Genomic DNA, 19,169 nt, shown 5'->3' with positions numbered 1-19,169 from the left:
CGGTCGGTCTGTATTTTAGCGTGATATATTTGAGTCGTGATATATTCAAAACAAAACAAAAATTACATTCAAGCATTAATCCATGTATTTCTATCAACAAAAAGTATTAAAAGGTTAAAGTTAGTCAAAAAGAATAAATCATAGTAGGGCAATGTGACTATTTTTCCCATGTTTCTATTATCATACTACCCATTTGAATCCGTTGGTTAGAGCAGCAATTAAGCGAATAAAAAAGAAGTCTATTTTTTACCCGCTGCACCAGACGCCCCCTTAAGGACACGGCAAATAAGTTACAAAGAAATTAAAACAAAAATTGGAATCAACCGAAAGATATTTCGGCAATCCTAGTCATTGAAACAACGTTTTTGGAAAAACAAGATTTTAAGAAGATTAAGAGCTTCGCGCCACGCCCTCCGCCCACGGCGAACAGTGCCATAACTTTGCTTCTACTGCTTAGACCTCTATAAAAATTTCAGATATATTCTTAAGAATCTATACTTTAAGACAAAAGAATAAAAAGTTCGACTTTTTGACCGACCTCATCATATATAAACCCTTATCGCAATAGTCCGAAAGCCAATAATAGGCTCATTACCCTACATGTAAATAAGCAAATCAATTGTAAAAATATCTTAAAAGGGCCAGGATACAACATGTGGTTTAATTGGATCAAAATGTAGTGTTCCTTGTCTGTTTTTCAAAAAGCGTGATATAATCGAGATAAAACCGTGATATAATCGATTATTGATATAAACGCATAGTATAAAGGGTGATAGAAACGATTATTGATATAAACGCATAGTGATATAATCGAAACATTACTGTAATTTTATTTTCTAGTAACCGTTGCGTTTCCAACAAAAAAACAACTCTAACAGGCCGATCAAGGTACCTGGGTACCCACAAATAGAAATGCTCATATTTGTGGCTTCCTTTGACCGATTTGGATACGTTTAGACGTTTTGGATTCAGGAACTTATCTACTTTTTGATTCTGTAAAATTGAACCGGATAAATGATCCTGATTTTCTTGGTAATCTGGATTTTTCAAACTAATGTTCCAGTACTAGGGCATGATTTGTAAATTTTTATAATGTCCTAGCAATATGAGTATCCAAACCATTCAAATTGTCTCGGAAGTCTGTTATTTATTGGTATGGAACCATATAAAAATTTGACCTCGGAATGGCCACTCACGGCCCCACGGGAATTGGCTCCGGAATGTCCGATCGGGGCCAGATAACCACATGGTCAAAAACCACGAGATGCAGCCTACTGATGAAATTCCAAGAATTTTGATATATATATATATATATATATATATATATATATATATATATATATATATATATATATATATATATATATATATATATATATATATATATATATATATATATATATATATATATATATATATATATATATATATATATATATATATATATATATATATATATATGTATATATATATATATATATATATATATATATATATATATATATATATATATATATATATATATATATATATATATATATATATATATATATATATATATATATATATATATATATATTGCCAGTGTTCCATTCAAATTCACAAATAGTATTCCAACACAAGAACACTCTTCCGAAAATCCAAATTTCTGGGAATCGAATGAAGTAATACAATTGTTTGCAAAATCCAAAAGTGGGTGTGTTTCTGAATCTAAGGCACCTAAAAGTATTGAAATCGGTTGGAAATTACCTTAGTTATTGGCATTTTAGTTTTGTGGATATTCGGGTACCCTCGTCGGCCTGTTACGTAGTAAAAAAAATCAGGAGCCCCTCATTACTGTATCAACAATTTTATTAACCCAAAAGCTTGACTTTGCGAAGTTTTAAGATGCCACAAAGCTTCAATTTTTAGCTATGGATAAAACATTGGAATTTCATTAATTGAAACCTTAAAAGGTAGCCGGGTACCGCGTCGGACACACAACGGTTAACCAAAATAAAAAAATGGTTTCCCGAAAGTCCATAAATAAAATGTTATAATCCTGTATCTGTGCATTGTTATCAAGCAGGGTCATCTTTGAACGATTTTCATGCTTTTTGTGCAAAGTCGGTCCATGCGGCGACACGACGGAACGAAAACTATCCAAGCAACCAAAAGTTCGGATGATACCTAAACGTTATTCTTTAATGTTCACATTTGGTTTTGAGCGAACTTTCAAGCTTTAATTTGAAATTTAGAAGTAGATTAAGCCGCTATTAGAAATTGAACTGTTCGGACAACTGCTTAAAACGAAAAACTAGGAGTGGGTAATGCCAGGGACGTAACCGCGGTGTTGACGTAGGACTAAACTTGGGCATATCATATGACATTCATGGATAATTTGAGCCAATGCACTTTTTGAATGAATGTTTACTGGAAATTTCATGTCGAATGAGATTGCCACATTCACTGATTTTCTAGGACTTGCAAAAACCTTCGGGTTTGTAGATTAATTTGATAAACATTTGCTTATATGAATCACTGGTAAATGTATACAAGAATTGACAGGCGCAAACTCAATTCAAGTTATTAAATGGAACTTTCTAATTCAATTCTTTCTCCTTTATGTTTTCATCCTAAAAAGAACGGTTTGTAGATAACTATGTTTGGTGATACCAGACGAGAATCCTTGCTAACGATTCTAACCTTGCCCGAATTCGCTTCTACTGCGTACATACACGAACATTCCCCTTTTGCAGCTCACATCGAATGAGCATTGTATGTCGGAATGCGATCTCTTTTATAAACTTCTTAGTGCAGATGGTAGTCCATCCCTTTGTGCGACAAATGAAAATATTTTCATCATTCGTTTTGGCGTGGCATTCGCTTAGTAGCAGGGTTGCCACATTCACTAATGTTCTAGAAAGATTTGCATTGTAGATTAATTCGATAAACATTGGTTTATATGTGTCATTGATAAAGTACAGCAGACTTGACAGGCGCAAACTCAATGCAAGTTATTAAATGGAACTTTCTAATTCAATTCTTTCTCCTTTATGTTTTCATCCTAAAAAGAACGGTTTGTAGATAACTATGTTTGGTGATACCAGACGAGAATCCTTGCTAACGATTCGAACCTTGCCCGAATTCGCTTCTACTGCGTACATACACGAACATTCCCCTTTCGCAGCTCACATCGAATGAGCATTGTATGTCGGAATGCGATCTCTTTTATAAACTTCTTAGTGCAGATGGTAGTCCATCCCTTTGTGCGACAAATGAAAATATTTTCATCATTCGTTTTGGCGTGGCATTCGCTTAGTAGCAGGGTTGCCACATTCACTAATGTTCTAGAAAGATTTGCATTGTAGATTAATTCGATAAACATTGGTTTATATGTGTCATTGATAAAGTACAGCAGACTTGACAGGCGCAAACTCAATGCAAGTTATTAAATGGAACTTTCTAATTCAATTCTTTCTCCATTATGTTTTCATCCTAAAAAGAACGGTTTGTAGATAACTATGTTTGGTGATACCAGACGAGAATCCTTGCTAACGATTCGAACCTTGCCCGAATTCGCTTCTGCTGCGTACATACACGAACATTCCCCTTTCGCAGCTCACATCGAATGAGCATTGTATGTCGGAATGCGATCTCTTTTATAAACTTCTTAGTGCAGATGGTAGTCCATCCCTTTGTGCGACAAATGAAAATATTTTCATCATTCTTTTTGGCGTGGCATTCGCTTAGTAGCAGGGTTTCCACATTCACTAATGTTCTAGAAAGATTTGCAAAAACCACCATTCAAAGCACGGCTAATTAATGCTTTTACAAAATCATTTCTATCAAAATTTACGGTAAAATCTACGGAATCTACTACACAATTGTTTTAATTATTTCCCAACACATCGCGCAAAAATCTGTTCCGTACAGCACAGCGCAAATAATTGACGTTGGAAAACAAATCGGCAACTTCAGCTGCCAAACACTTAGAAACGATCGAAGCATTTTTCCGTTAATATCACTTTTCTGACTCAAATTGTTGTAGGTATTTTATTGCTTCCGTCCAATTGGTCAGTTTATTGGTTTTATCGCACATTTTTCGGATATTATTATAGAAAATAACTAACCCGATAAGAGGGAAGTTATTTTCCAAAGCACGAAATGGAAATTTCAATTGTAATTCTTCTGAGAACGATTTTGTGGTCCTAATAAGGACCGTTTGTTGTGAATATCATTTCGCCGTTTCCCGCTCGGCATGATGATTATTCGCTTGGCATGGATAGCGCACAGATTGGTATTTTCCAACAAACTAACCAGGCAGGCCTCGCTGGCTTCTTAAAGGGCCATTACGGCTGAGCTCCGGAAGAGTAGGTTTTGAAATTCTGTGCAATCTCACGGACCAGGCACTGGAAGAGCAGCTTGCGAATTAGTAACTCTGTCCACTTCTGAGAGCAATGAATTTCACGCAGGGCGACGACTGTTCTTGGTTGGCAGCGATAAGGCAGTAGCTATGATTTGGTTGGTGGTCAAAATGCAGCTTCTCGTTGAGCAGCACACGTACGTGTGTTCTGCTCTGTGGCTTACACACGTCTGGCTTTAAGAAAAACTGTGACACCCATATTTATAGGTTTTAGCATTAATGTTGATTCGCATTAAAAGTAGTTTTTGAACTTTTTAAACAAGTTTTACATAGCAAACAAGGTATCAATAGCAAGCGTTGAACGTTTTCCTTTCGATTTATGAAACAAAATTAGTAATTCCTTTAGTAGGAGAAAAGTTATTAGAGTTCAAAGTGTACGTAACGCATCCGTTTTGAAAATTTTGAAATGACACCCAGTATAGTAAAGAAAGACGTAAGTCCTACGTCAAAACTTAAGAATCATTTTCTTATCTGAGCTTTTGATTCAGTAATGTTTGGTTGAATTGCCTAAGGGGTTACACCACTAAAGAACACGAAAAATGGGATATTTCGGGATTTTTTCTAGGCGCGAAAAAGAGTCATACTATGTTGCGTTTCGGCTTCGCCTCATCAGAAACCGACACTAACACATTGTCGGAATAGATTAGCGCCGGCTTGACGCAAATCCCTTAAAACTAAAACACACTGTGTTTCAATCAAACGACTGATCAAACGTGATGTCCCGTTCGAGCAGAAGAAAAAAAAATATAGCATAGCGAAAAAGAGGTTAATTGGAATCCTCTAAAATAGGATTTATAATACTAGTTGTAAAGCACAAAAAATAATTTTATCACAAGATGGCGGCTGTGCAAAATTTTCCCGTACACACCTCTTTTGGAAAGGGTCCACGGCCGGAAACCTATCTCCCTTGTTTTTTAACCTAGAGTTTAAAACTAAATTTACTTCGATTACTTATGACAATAGCAAGCGATGTACGTAGGGTTTTTTTTTTCGATATTTTGATTTTTCGCGAAATGGCGCTCTTTTTAGTAAAAAGCGCTAAAAATGTCTTAAAAATCGACGCAAAATTGTGGGTTTAAAAAAACTAACCATGAAAAAAGAATAAAAATGCTGCAGTGGTATAACCCCTTATGCTACACTGGTATAACCCCTTAAGTAAAACAAATAGCTCAACCCAGCTATCTGAAATCGCTCTGCGGAAACGTTCACGAGAACAATCAAAAGAAAATGTGAAATGAAGCAAATACTTTTTTTGCTTTAATTAAAACAAATATTTACATTTTGTTTGCCCGCCCCCTTTCAGAAAAAACATTGGACATAATTTTTTAAAAATATTTGTATCGGCTAAATGAAAATGGCGCGTGTGGATGGCGAAAAGTATTTGTTTGAGCACAACGAAAACTCGAATCGATTCGTTTAATATCGCACTATAAATGGCAGACGCCTCTCTAATGAACAACTTTTAATTGATCGGATGACAACTAGAGCTAGAGCGAAAATAGGCTCACCACGCTATTTCACTCTAAAAAAATATTGAAATCCTAAGCGTTTTCAAGGACAAGCCGATTAGCTAATAGTGGAAAATTCTCTTCATTGCCCCCTCGATGCAGCAACAGTAGCGCCATGCCTCGTAGTGAAAAGAATTTAATCAATTTAATCGTTGATTTAATTCTTGATGCGACGAAAATAGTCGACGGTTTTTTGGTTGCTTCGGAAAGAAAGTTTGCTTTTTAAATTGCGCAGGACTTCTTTTGATCTCTTTGTTATCACGGCCAGCACTTTCTCTCAGTTCTATTGCGATAGCAAGATATTCACTGCAGTCATGTAGACGAGTGCTCCGACACCGCTCGGCGTAATGACCCTTTCTCAGCAAACGATGGACAGAAAACTGTCCCCCGGTTTTGTATTTGGTTCAGTTTGCGTTCGAAGCCAAATGGGCTGGCCATCGCATGAAATCAGTTTACTTCGTTCCACAAAGAGGAGCTTCGAACAAAACTTCAAGATTTGCGGCATGGAATTGGCGGCAAATAAATCAGGAATGAGTAAGATGACCTAAAATCGTTTTTTCCGTGTATGTGCGTGTAAGTGAGATGATTTAAAATCGTCTTTTTCCGTGCATGTGCGTGTGTGTATGCCAATTTCAACCCGTTGAAAATAATAATAATAGTAGGTGAAGGAAAAGATTTTCAAATTTAATTCTTGGTTGTTGGTTTGATAGCGCTGCTAAGGGATAATTAGTTTTTCAAAAAAAAATGGAGATTTTTGTTCCAATTGGCCCTCGTTACAAGCACGTAGCTAATTATACTCTATCTACGAAGCCAGCTGAATCCTAATAATCACCTCTCCCGATGTTGAAATGTAGTCTCCGGTCGTCCAATAATTATAATATTATAATTACATAATAATTAATTAACTAATAGAAATCGACAAAAATCACAATTCTTTCTATTCGGCTCTGTGCATGAAATTAGTGAGAACCAATCCGGAACGAACGTCGGTTAGACGATTAAAGATCAGTTTTTTCGTGAGTGTATGCTGCCTTCCACCCATCGGAAATGAAAATGATGGCTTCTGCTGGTAGCACGTTACGACATAAACTGATTCATCCACCATGTGCTGCTCACAAATATTTCCTTCTCGGTATTGTGCAGCCCTCCGTTCGCCCAAAGCACCCAAATATGAATGATAATAGAAACAAATCTGTAGTGACATTTCATTTATGTCATTTATGTCTTCTGGGACCGAGATGAGCTGAAACCTTTCTCCATTTCCAAATAGTTTTCAAAAGATTTTTTAAAGCACTATTATGCCGTTGAATATGCATGTCCTACATGTTCCAAAACTTACTACAACATTGCTACACATATTTTCGACAAAATGCCGAAGATATTGAATAATTCCATTCACTACAACAAAAGATATAAGCGTTCAGCGTTCTCATTTATTTAAGTTCAAAATGTCGATATCGGTGGTGAACTGGCAGTGTTGGAAGAAACAATGAAGTTCTGAAATTGGTTTGAACCATAGGTTTGAAAATTGTTGTAACTATTTGTTAAACTCGTAGCTCCCTCCCTAAGCACTATGGGCCACAAATCGATTTTTTGGTCGAAAATCCAGAACTTATAAACCATTAGTACTAGACTTTCAGTGTCTTTGGAACAAATTCTCTACAATAAGTGCTCTTCATTTTAGGGAAAACAAAATTAGGGTGGCCCTCTCGATTTTTGAAATAAAAAAAATTATCTCCTGAATGAAAAAAGATAGGTGAATATGACCTTCCAAAGAAATGTAAAGAAATCAATTTTGAGTAACTTTGCTGAAAACGTTGAAACTCTATCTTCAACGGTTTTTATTTTACAGCGATTTCCCTTGTTCCGTTTAGGGTGGCTCTTAAAAATTCAGTTTTTTTAATATAACTTCTTTGAAATTGATTTTTCGTAAATGTCGACTTCAGACAAAAGTTAGCTCTTACAAATGCGCACATTTCTTCTTCAGAGACCAACTCATTAGCTTTTATATAAACAGAGTTATTGACGATTTTATGCTCAAAATTCGACATTTTCTAAGCTAAATAACTCCGAAGGTGGCAAAAAGTGGCAATCACTGTTATTACCATCTGATAGTACTTTAAAAACACTACAAAATAAGGGGTACATGGTTTGTCTCCTAGCGACTGTTCATGTGAAATGTTTGCTTATAAACTACCTCTGTTCCATGAGCCAAGAATCGATTTTTTGTTGAAAATCCAGTTCTTATATCCCGTAAATGCTAGACATTCAGTGTCTTCAAAAGAATTTCTTCACAATAAGTGCGCTTCATTTCGGTGTAAAAAACAGGGTGGTTTTCTTGCTTTTTGGAATGAAAATAATTTCTCCTGAATAATAACAATAGAAGTATAAAGACCTACTGAAAATTAAAAAATAATCATGTTTGAGTAACTTTGTTGACAATTCCTTAAATATCGTCAGAGGCATTTATTTTACGGCATTTTCCATTATTTGGTTTAGCTTGACCTTTAAAAAATAGTGTTTCAATAAAATACTTTTCAAGTAAATTTTCCAAAAAATTTGAAAATTCGTTCTGATAAGTGCCTATTTTTTCTTTGGAGACCAACTTATTAGTTTAAAAAACTAATATGGGATCATCCATAAATGACGTAGCATTATATGGGGGAGGGGGAGTATTGTATTTTGTGATGATGTGTGACGACAGAGAGATAGGGGGTCATGTCGTGCTGCGTAGCTTTTTAAATGGGGACTAACTAACATCGTTTTTCATTTTTTTTATATTTTTCGTGACAAGGGGGGGGGGGGGAATTACCGTCAAGCTACGTAATTACCAGGGGGTGTATTTAGAGGTTTGTGACGAAATGCTACGATGGGGGAGGGGGTGTTAAAAATCACTAAAAAAATGCTAAATTTATGGATCGTCCCTATAATGATTTTCTCAGTGGTAAATTTTTTTCTGTGCGTTTCAACAATTTCTACTCTGATAAATTAAAGTACCTTTTAATGCATTGAAAACTGAATAAAAGTGGAATAACCCACTTAATGGGTAAAGAGCTTGTACGTCAACCTGGTTACGTTTTACCTATTGTTTCTTGTGGAAAACTTACAACGAAATACGTAAAAAATACCCATTAATGAAAATCGTCCCAGAATAAAAAATTCTGAAAATTTATATTATACAACACCAGTTTTACATTATTTCCCTCGGTGAAAAGTTTAAGAATCCTGATAGAATCTCTATCCTAAAAGCCTAAAATAAACATAAACACTGTCATTTGACAGAATACCTGAATCTTTCAGAGCAGTCGAAATTGTTGAATTATCGCATATTTGCACCATTCTTAGTAGTCTAAACTTCCGTTTTTAATATGTAGGTTATCTCGCTTGAAGTTATTCATAAAGAACCCATTATTACCATCAATTAATCCATCGACATAACCTCATAGAGTTATTATGAAATGGATAATGGATTGATATCATTGATAAAGTTTTTTTTGCCGCGTATGGAAAATAACTCCGAAGTAGGAGGCTGCCAATCTATCCGTTTGATAATAGTAAAAAATACTAATAATGAGAGCTGAACAGCTTGTCCCCCAACGTTCACGAGGAATTTTTTTTTGTAAATTTCCAAAGACAAAAAATTGTATTTTGGGAAACTATTAGAACAAATTACAGTGAGCTGAAACAGAGGAGGTAATATAATTAATAAAAGACAAATAAATCATTAATGCTCAACAAAGGGTGCTTCCTTTAAGGTAAATCTGAACCAGGGCCGGCGGAAAGCGTGGGTAGTATGGGTAGTACAACCCACTCGCAAATAACCGAGTGGGTAATTACCCACTCGAAATTTTGAACCATTTCAAAAAATTTAGATGTGCAACGCAAGTATCTCGCACTACACATATTTGAAAACATCGATGTACCACAATTCCAATTGCATAAACGAACGTGACTTAATGTGAATGTAATGTAAGAGTATACATTGCGAAAAGGGAAAAAATCATTACTAAAGGACCCCTCATCCTATGCTTTCTACCCACTAGGGCGTAAAATGTTTCGCCGCCCCTGACCTGACCTTTCAATATATTGTAATACGTTGATAATAATTTCTTTTTTGCCATGCGAATAAAACGTATGCCATGTAAATACTCCAAATATTCTTTTTATAATCCGTTGTCCGAAAACCACATGTTTTATGTACAATTTCACTCCACGAAACAAGTTTAGAATAACATGTTTCGAGAGTACCATTAAATTTGATTTGCATCGGAGATCCGGATATGTGTATATAAGAACGGCGACTATGATTAATATATATTTTAAGTACGAATTTAGATGAATTCCGCATACATTCTCTATAACAGAGGGAGTATATAAGCAAACATTTCACATGAACAGTCGCTAGGAGACAAACCATGTACCCCTTATTTTGTAGTGTTTTTGAAGTACTATCAGTTGGTCATAACATTGATTGCAACTTTTTGCCACCTTCGGAGTTATTTAGCTTAGAAAATGTCGAATTTTGAGCATAAAATCGTCAATAACTCTGTTTATATAAAAGTTAATGAGTTGGTCTCTGAAGAAGAAATGTGCGCATTTGTAAGAGCTATCTTTTGTCTGAAGTCGACATTTACGAAAAATCAATTTCAAAGAAGTTATATTAAAAAAACTGAATTTTTAAGAGCCACCCTAAACGGAACAAGGGAAATCGCTGTAAAATAAAAACCGTTTAAGATAGAGTTTCGACGTCTTCAGCAAAGTTACTCAAAATTAATATCTCTACATTTCTTTGGAAGGTCATATTCACCTATCTTTTTTCATTCAGGAGATAATTTTTTTATTTTAAAAATCGAGAGGGCCACCCCAATTTTGTTTTCCCTAAAATGAAGAACACTTATTGTAGAGAATTTGTTCCAAAGACACTGAAAGTCTAGTACTAACGGTTTATAAGTTCTGGATTTTCGACCAAAAAAATCGATTTGTGGTCCATGGTGCTAAGGTTAAGAGGGTTTGACGGTATTGCAAACATCATCAAGCAAATTGTGTGAATCAGTGCTACAGAACGTCTGACAGACAATTGCTTTAAGTTGGTTATTGCATTACGCCTCGATAGTGGTGCATCGAGGAGACCGAGAGGGCTTATGCGCCTTTTTATGTTTAACCTTCCGGAAGTCGCGCTAGTGCGCTGAGTGCACACTGCTCTGAAAATCTAGCGAAATCGTCTTAGCGCACCAGCGGCTGCTCGTTCAGGGCCATTTTCGCGTTCAGGGCCATTTTCGCGACTTCCGGAGGGTTAATGTTTTTTTCATACTCTGCACCTTCGCATTCCAACGCTCAACCACCAATCTGTGCGCGATGACGTGGCCGACTGGCGGGTCGACGTGGATTGACTTTTGCTGTGAGCCGTGTTTGCAAACATTGTTGCATAGGCATTAGGGTGGGACAAAAAATAGATTCCAGCTCCGAGCAACTTTTTAGGTACCATTTGGGTCCTAGAACAACTGTGCAAATTCTCAGCTCGATCGGTGAAACTATATTTTTGCGCCCACTGTTTAAAGTTTACATGGGATTTTGTATGGGAAAGTTAACTTTTACAAAATAATTCCTCCAGGAGCCGCCCATTACTTCCTAAAAATAAATCGTTATATGGTTTGTATAGGAAATTTAACAAAGAAACAATGTCTCGAAAACCACGAAACGATCTGATGCTTGAGAAAAAAGTTATTAAGCAGAAACCGATTGATGCTCTGACGATTGATAAAATATTCATTTTTTCTAGCACCACTGCTGTTGGTTTTCCAATTATACGCAATTTTGTTTTAATCCTCTCTTAACGTATCTAAATCGTTTATCTATACTATTTGGCCACTTCGCAAGGTTTTGAGGGATAAATTGAGGCTTCTTTTGCACATAATAAGAGAAAGTTAAAATTTTTGTATATAATTAGACCGTCAGAAGCAGTGATGCTATGAAAACTGAAATTTTCATCAATCTTCAGGGCATCAATCGATTTTTGCTTAATAACTTTTTCCACAAGCATCAGATCGTTTTGCAGTCTTCTAGACTTTGTTTCCTTGACAAATTTCCTATAAAAATCAGACATTTGTTTATTTTTAGGAGATAACGGGCGACTCTTGGAAGAATTAATTTGCAAAAGACAATTTTCCCATACGAAATCCCATGTAAACTTTAAACCGTGGGCGCAAAAATATAGTTTCACCGATCGAGCTAAAAATTTGCAGATTTGTTCTGGGAGCTAAATGGGACCGAAAAAGTTACTCGGAGACAAATTTTATTTTTTTCATATAACCATGTCCCACTCTAATAGGCATTGCATAGGCTAATTAAATTAATTTAATAACTAAATTAATTTAATAAATGCACAAGTAGAAACCTATTAGTTGTCGTTTTGTAATAATTGCAGTTTTTAATACTAGTGTACAATTGTTTTGTGCTAGTCGTATGTGTATCTGTGTATGTGTTCGTCTGAGTATTTGTAACAGTTGGGTCAGGAAATGGATGCATGTTACATGTGTTTTGCTATTCTACTTCATTAGTGTGTTTCTTTTGTTCATATATTAGTTTGCTTTTGCATTACTCATGTATACCAAAATAGTATCAGTCCATGTATCCACTTCTAATCAAGCTCTTTGCATCTTTTTTTCTCTTTATTCGGCATGTTATGATTCCTTTTATTAGTATATCTCTACTATACTCTATCTATACTCATATAGGTACAAACGCTCGTGGCCATCGCGAAAAAACAAACCTGCAAACGCGACCATGCAAATGCAATCATTTACACGTACTTACACTCGCGATTTCGCCAATATGAAAAAACATGGTGACATGACCTGGAACTCTAGTAATATGGGGAAACTGACCTTTTCACCACCTGTACCATAGATTAAAAAGTAAGCATCAGATTTACGGTCCTTGCTCGATCATTCAAGAATACACGCTACATGAATATAAAATCGGAATTATACATGCAAAGTCACATACACCTGACAAACACGTTAACATATAAATGCTTGATCCCTTCGCGACCATCCACGGCCGCTACACCCGCGATCTGGCAAACATAACATCCCGTTGATAAGGTGAACGCATCAGCGCTTATAAATTTTGAAACGCGGTTTCTATCCTTGGTAGGCTTATGCCTTCAATTGGACCAATTAAAAAAAGACAGGCTTTCATATCCACTGGACAACACATGGCGATATGAACGGGAACTCTAGTGATATGGGGTAACTAACTTCCTGTCAGAATGTGAATTGTACACCGAAAACTAACTATAAGAATGAAGGTCCGCGTGCCCGATCAGAAACTCTTAACAAAAAGATTTCAAAACTATATATCGCGTTGTTACTTGCAATAAATTTCTGTTATTTTTATTACTAATGAGACCTTATTTATAACACAATATGTTACGAAAATTGCATTCTGTTATAATCTTGTTATTTCATTCTGATCGGGTGACCATCCAAGAACACACGCGAATATATGAATGGCCACACGGTTACAAAATCCAGCTTCGTACACGCGAATTCACATGCACGCGAGCACACTGGACAAACACGTATTTAAGTATTAGATTCACGGTCCGCGCGCGATCATCCAAAAACACACGCGAATATATCATAAAATCATAAAATAGAATTTATACTCGCGAAGTTATATACACGTTAGCACACGCGATTGAGCATATTAACGTACAAATGCTCGATTCGTTCGCGATAATACACACGATCGCGAAGTCCCCTACGCCCGCACATACCTGAACTGTACAATGAATATTACATTCAGAATCACGGCCCGCTGCGATTGGCCTAAATCAGTGTTTTAGTGGGCGCCATTGCATGTCTCGTCTGCAATTGTAGTGTGTGATTCTGACGGGGAGCCCTTCCGAGAACATAGCTCCAGTAGGACAACTCTCGAATAAAAAAGAACTAGGACACCGACTGTTGTTGAGCTGCTAGTGAAGGGAGAATTCTCTCGGGTAAAATTTGCTAAAAGTTGTCTAATAACAGAGAGATTACCAACATTTCACAACCGTAAGCCGTGACTCAATTCCCTGATTAAAACACTGTGCCACAAAGACTGTCAATAATTAAGCCGCACCTCAAGTTGTCACGCACGTATCCTGCAATCCTGATATACAAATCATCCATGGTAAAAATGAGAAAAGAATATCTTTACTCACCAACACAATAAATTTCTTAATGATTTTATTTTTCATACCTGTTAACTGATATTACGTAAGAAAGGACAGAATCAGGAATCAGAATATATTGGCTTAAATGGCACCATATTTGGAAACTCCCCTAGCCCCTACATTATTTTGTTGTCACTAGATTCGACCAGTGGCTCAGTGCGTATTGTTGTCAAAGAGAATGTGATTGGTCATTAGTAATCTAGATCTGAAATTTCCATCAATTTGATACTCATTCCAATAATTTATGTATCATAACTGGTATCGTTTTCGCAAGTATCTCTGGTGAAAATAAAGTTCAATGGTTGCTTATAGCCATATTACACCTAGTGATAGGTGTAAGTTTGTACTATTCGATCCAGTCATGCATACCCACAGACATACACACTCGCACAAATATTTTATTATCTCAACGAACTGAATCGAGTGGTATATGGCCTCGGATAAACATTCTAATTTTGGAACAGCCCAATAATAATAACGAAATAAAAAAAATATATCAACAAAAAGGACATTAACCAACTTTTCTCTTTCCAATTCTGTTCAGGTGTGTGCCCTGTCCCGGCGGGATGTGACTAGTAACCAGGAACTGATAGCTAGCTTCACACACGATAATCTCGGCAAACCGGTGCAACAGAATCTGCTCGCCAATCCGGGGCTTAGCTACGAGGAGGTGCTCAACGATGACTTCCAATTCGACATGAACGCACACGACGTGATGGTCTTTTTGCACATTCAGAAAACCGGCGGCACATCCTTCGGGAAACATTTGGTGCGAGACTTGGATTTGAAGGTGAGTTTTTTTTAATGGACAACATTAATATTGTCAGAGTTCTGATTTAAACATGAGGCCACGCCTTATTGCACAATGATTCGTTAGTTCTGGTATTCCGCTGCAATAACCAAACGACAAATTTGGACAGTACAAAACTGCAATCAAACCTTGAGTGTACACTACTTGTGTTTTCTTTTGAGTATTAGTGTTTATTACGATTAATTTTTTGCGAGTGTAGTCGAACCTGTGTAGTTCAACGACAAAAAAGAAAACGCCATAAGTAATCAATATTATACTTTTTATCTAAGAGGATTTTCTCATAGATTTTATTTTGCTGTTCATACGATTTTTTGTATTGGATAAAAATTGTATGGGACAAGCATTAATCATTGGTCAATGTGCAATTGTGATTCGTTTCGGTCAATCCTGGATATCACATGGGCAATCGAATAAGTTAAATCCATATCAACATTAGATTAGGGCTAATAAGATTTGTAAACAAACTTTTGTTTTGCTGATTTCTCTTAATTTGTTATATTTTCAACCCAGAAGACATTTGAAATTGATTCTACCAAGGGTAAAGATGTTGATTCATGTGTATCTTTCATGAAATTCGACTCGACAGCGGAGTAATGAGCGAAATAAGTTTGTTTATAAAAATCTCATTAGCCCTTTTGAAGAATTGATATTGAAATATGATCAGCAAAGAGCTTCGATTTTGACGCCATCTACGAATCATGTTGATAGCTTCTATAGTGTTTTTTTCAGATTCAATCCCGTGCCTGGTCGTTTGTCATCAGCGAAACGTTACCTTAAGGCTGCGAAATGATACGTTTCTAACAATGGAGAGGTTTTTATAGAACATTTTGATACCCTCCTTTCAAAGCACAGTCAACACAGAAACAAGTGTTAGATTTATTAACTGTCACCCTAAACATACCCATTATCGTCTCCCTGTCTTTTCGTACAATTTCTTTAATACGTCAGCAGATATGGTTTTTCTTCTTCTGAATCGAATGTACACAATTTGGTCGGTTTTTTTTTCTGGCCGCCGGCGACTAATCGCCGTTCGGAGGGTTTATTTTTAACCATGTCACATCTAATCGTAGCCAAGAATTTGGGTCTGTTTTCGGTTGCCCCACCACCAATGATTGGCGCCCGTCGCAAAAGAAAACATCTACCTTCTTTTGGAATGTTGTAAGAAGCTCTCCCGTGAGCACGACTAAATCTACGATTCCCATCGGCACATTTTTTTCTACATTGTGGGTGTGGGAATGAACTATGAGGTTGGCATGTTTATAGCGCCCACCTAGAATAAATCATCACTTGTACCAGCGAGACAGCATGTTTTCGGCGATAAATTTCTACGCCAAACATGAGTCGATTTTGAATGAAAAGAATTCCAAGCGCAAGTAGCGTGTTTCTGGTTGTAATTAACGAGCAAATATTAGCCAAGTCAAACCACGTCAAGTGGGCCCCGAAAGATCCAACAGTTACCGATATTTATAACAAATGTTTTTGTGCATTAGGGACATGGAGTGTAACTTTAGTTAAAACTCCTTTTTTCGTTTAGATTATGGGATTTTAAACTTTAAAAAACGATAGATCTGGCTTTCTCATATAGAAAGTCAATGCAATTGCTCCAAAAACCGACCTTTTAACCGAGGCTCGGAGGGCCGAGTGTCATATACCATTCGAATCAGTTCGTCGGGATCGGAGAATGTCTATGCATGTGTATGTATTTTTTTAGAGACCAAAAAAAAACTCAAAAAATCCCTGAGAATGCACGACAAAAGTATAAAACCCTACTCAGGGAACGGGTTTGGGCTGCCACCACGTACGTAGCGAGTCCAAATTTAGCCATTATAGCTGAAGCAGGTACTTTGTCGTTTGATCTGCTTGTCCTCCAAACCATTGCACGATTGGATATCCCTATGTTACAGAAAAGTAGGAATAATGCTGCTCTTCCCTTGGTACATCAAGCTTCCAGACGTTTGATAGAGGTGGTCAGAACGACTCTTCCAGATATTTGCAATCGCACGAAAGTGGTGCGAACCCAAGCCCCAGATCGTGTGGGACATAAAGGAACGTGTGGAAGCTGGAGACCCCTCGGAAATTGTTCGGCCTGCTTTTCAAGACCCATGGATTCAGCAGATTGAGAACATGCTTAGAAATCGTTAAAACTGTTAAACTTCCTCAAGGAAATAAACCTGTATAAACAAATATAAAACACCATGAAATTTGTAAAGGAACGCAATTACCAAAACTATTTTTTGCTTCAGACACGAATGCACCTTTCTGGTGTAAAGTGTCGTTAATAAACAGCAACTACAACCACCCAACCCGCTAAAAACCACTGCTCTTGCCCAGAACCTGATTCCTCCTCGGTACTACCTTACGGCATTACTGCGGGGAGGGGTTTTTATGTGCATTTAGTAGTTAGTTTCTTCAGTAGGTTTACAGCACCATTCCTCGACACACCACCAGTTCTTCACCATCCACCCAGACTGACAATTTCTGCATGGCAGTCGGAAAGCTAGATGTGGGTCAAGACATAGTGCTCTTCCCCTACGAAGACAATCTGGGCGGTAAACTTCAGATTGTGTAATGTACCGAGCCCTTCGGCTCCCTTGTGCCATAGAGCACCGCAACTCCCTTCTCGTATCATTCAGCACCACCTACTCGTTGAGCTCCCGACTTGTTTGCGAACTACTCGGTCTAGTCCCCGACGGTGGACCTAGCCTACTCCGACGGAGAATTATCCGTCAAGAGAAGTTCTCCCGAAACCAAGCCAACCAACCAGGTGTCGAGGTCAGTTCGGCGATTGCGATGGAGGAGGGCGTCCGGTTCGCTGGTGCCCCGACGACCTGCGACTGGTGCTGTCTCGTTGCGGTTTACTCAGTCTAACCCCCAGCGGTGAATCTAGCTTACGCCGATGAAGAGCTCCCTGGCGAAGGAAGTTTTACCGATACCGATTCCTCTTTGATTTTGGCACCACAACTTCTTTAGCCCTTTGGCGCCCTGTCTGGTGCCATAGAGCACCGCAACTTCTTTAGGCCCTTTGGTTTCTCTCTCGTTCCATTTCGCTCCACTTCCACGATGAACCATTCAAATGCTGACATTACTAAAATCTTGTTCGTGATTTACTCGGTCTAGTCCCCGTCGATGGATTTAGCCTAGTCCGATGAAAAATTCCCCTGCGAGAGAGGTTCTCCTGAAACCGAGCGGTAGATTTCTTTCGATACCGGTGTTCGTTTGCGTTAGCCATTTCCCTCCCCGCTCCGTCCCGATTTACTCGATCTAGTCCCCGGCGATGGACATAGCCTACTCAACGGGTGCTGAGGCCTGTCCTGTGACTACGGGTGGAGCGTAGCTTCTGGTTCACGCACGGTACGCTATCATGCCCATAGCACCCCAACTGCTCTTTTAGTTTGAGTTATATATATATATATATATATATATATATATATATATATATATATATATATATATATATATATATATATATATATATATATATATATATATATATATATATATATATATATATATATATATATATATATATATATATATATATATATATATATATATATATATATATATATATATATATATATATATATATATATATATATATATATATAACTCGGAAAAAAGTTGAATGCGGCTAATCAAAATAAGTATTTCTTATGTAAAAAAGTTCAGTGAATCGATTTAAGATAGTTAGAATAATCTCCCAAAATGGATGCACCCATTTTACCTTAAATCTTCGCACAACTAAAATTTGAAGCTTTATATCTCGGTAAAAGGTTATGCGAGGCTGATCAAAAGTAATAATTCTTGTGTGTAAAAGTCTCGTAGAGATGGCTTGATCGATTCAACCAAACTTAAACTCAAATGAAAGGTGTTTTATCTCCGTAAATGGCAATTAAATTTCATCTCGATCCGACTTCCGGTTCCGGAGATATGGGTTGTGGTGTGCGGTCACAAAGCAAATTCCGATTCAAATCGATACTCCTATGAAATCAAAAAAGGTAAAAACTTCGCTAAAATGTCTCTCAAGCAACTTAAATTTGCAGTTCTAGGTCACTGATGGCCAACCAAATTTTCGTTGATTACATTGACCACCATAGACGGTTCCGGATGTTTTTTTTTCAAAGGGGGGTATTTATCGATTTTTGACGCCTTTTTGAAATCCAAGATGGTGACTTCCAGGTTAGTGAAATTCGCTGAAACCCAATCAATATGGATATTTTTGGAAGT

General features: G+C 37.0%; 1 protein-coding gene across 1 annotated transcript in view; it reads left to right on the top strand.

Annotated features, from left to right (window-relative positions):
* The window catches only part of LOC131683772 (heparan-sulfate 6-O-sulfotransferase 1), an 84,328-nt gene that overhangs the window by 1,620 nt on the left and 63,539 nt on the right, over positions 1-19,169 (top strand). Inside the window, exon 2 of the mRNA XM_058966047.1 lies at positions 14,676-14,921. Coding sequence (XP_058822030.1) covers positions 14,676-14,921 — 246 coding nt within the window. The remainder of the gene's footprint in view (positions 1-14,675; positions 14,922-19,169) is intronic.

This window comes from Topomyia yanbarensis, chromosome 2 (assembly GCF_030247195.1).
Source record: "Topomyia yanbarensis strain Yona2022 chromosome 2, ASM3024719v1, whole genome shotgun sequence".
Classification (NCBI taxonomy): domain Eukaryota; kingdom Metazoa; phylum Arthropoda; class Insecta; order Diptera; family Culicidae; genus Topomyia; species Topomyia yanbarensis.
The sequence above is the reverse complement of the archived record's forward strand: the minus strand, read 5'-3'. Positions and strand labels throughout refer to the sequence as shown.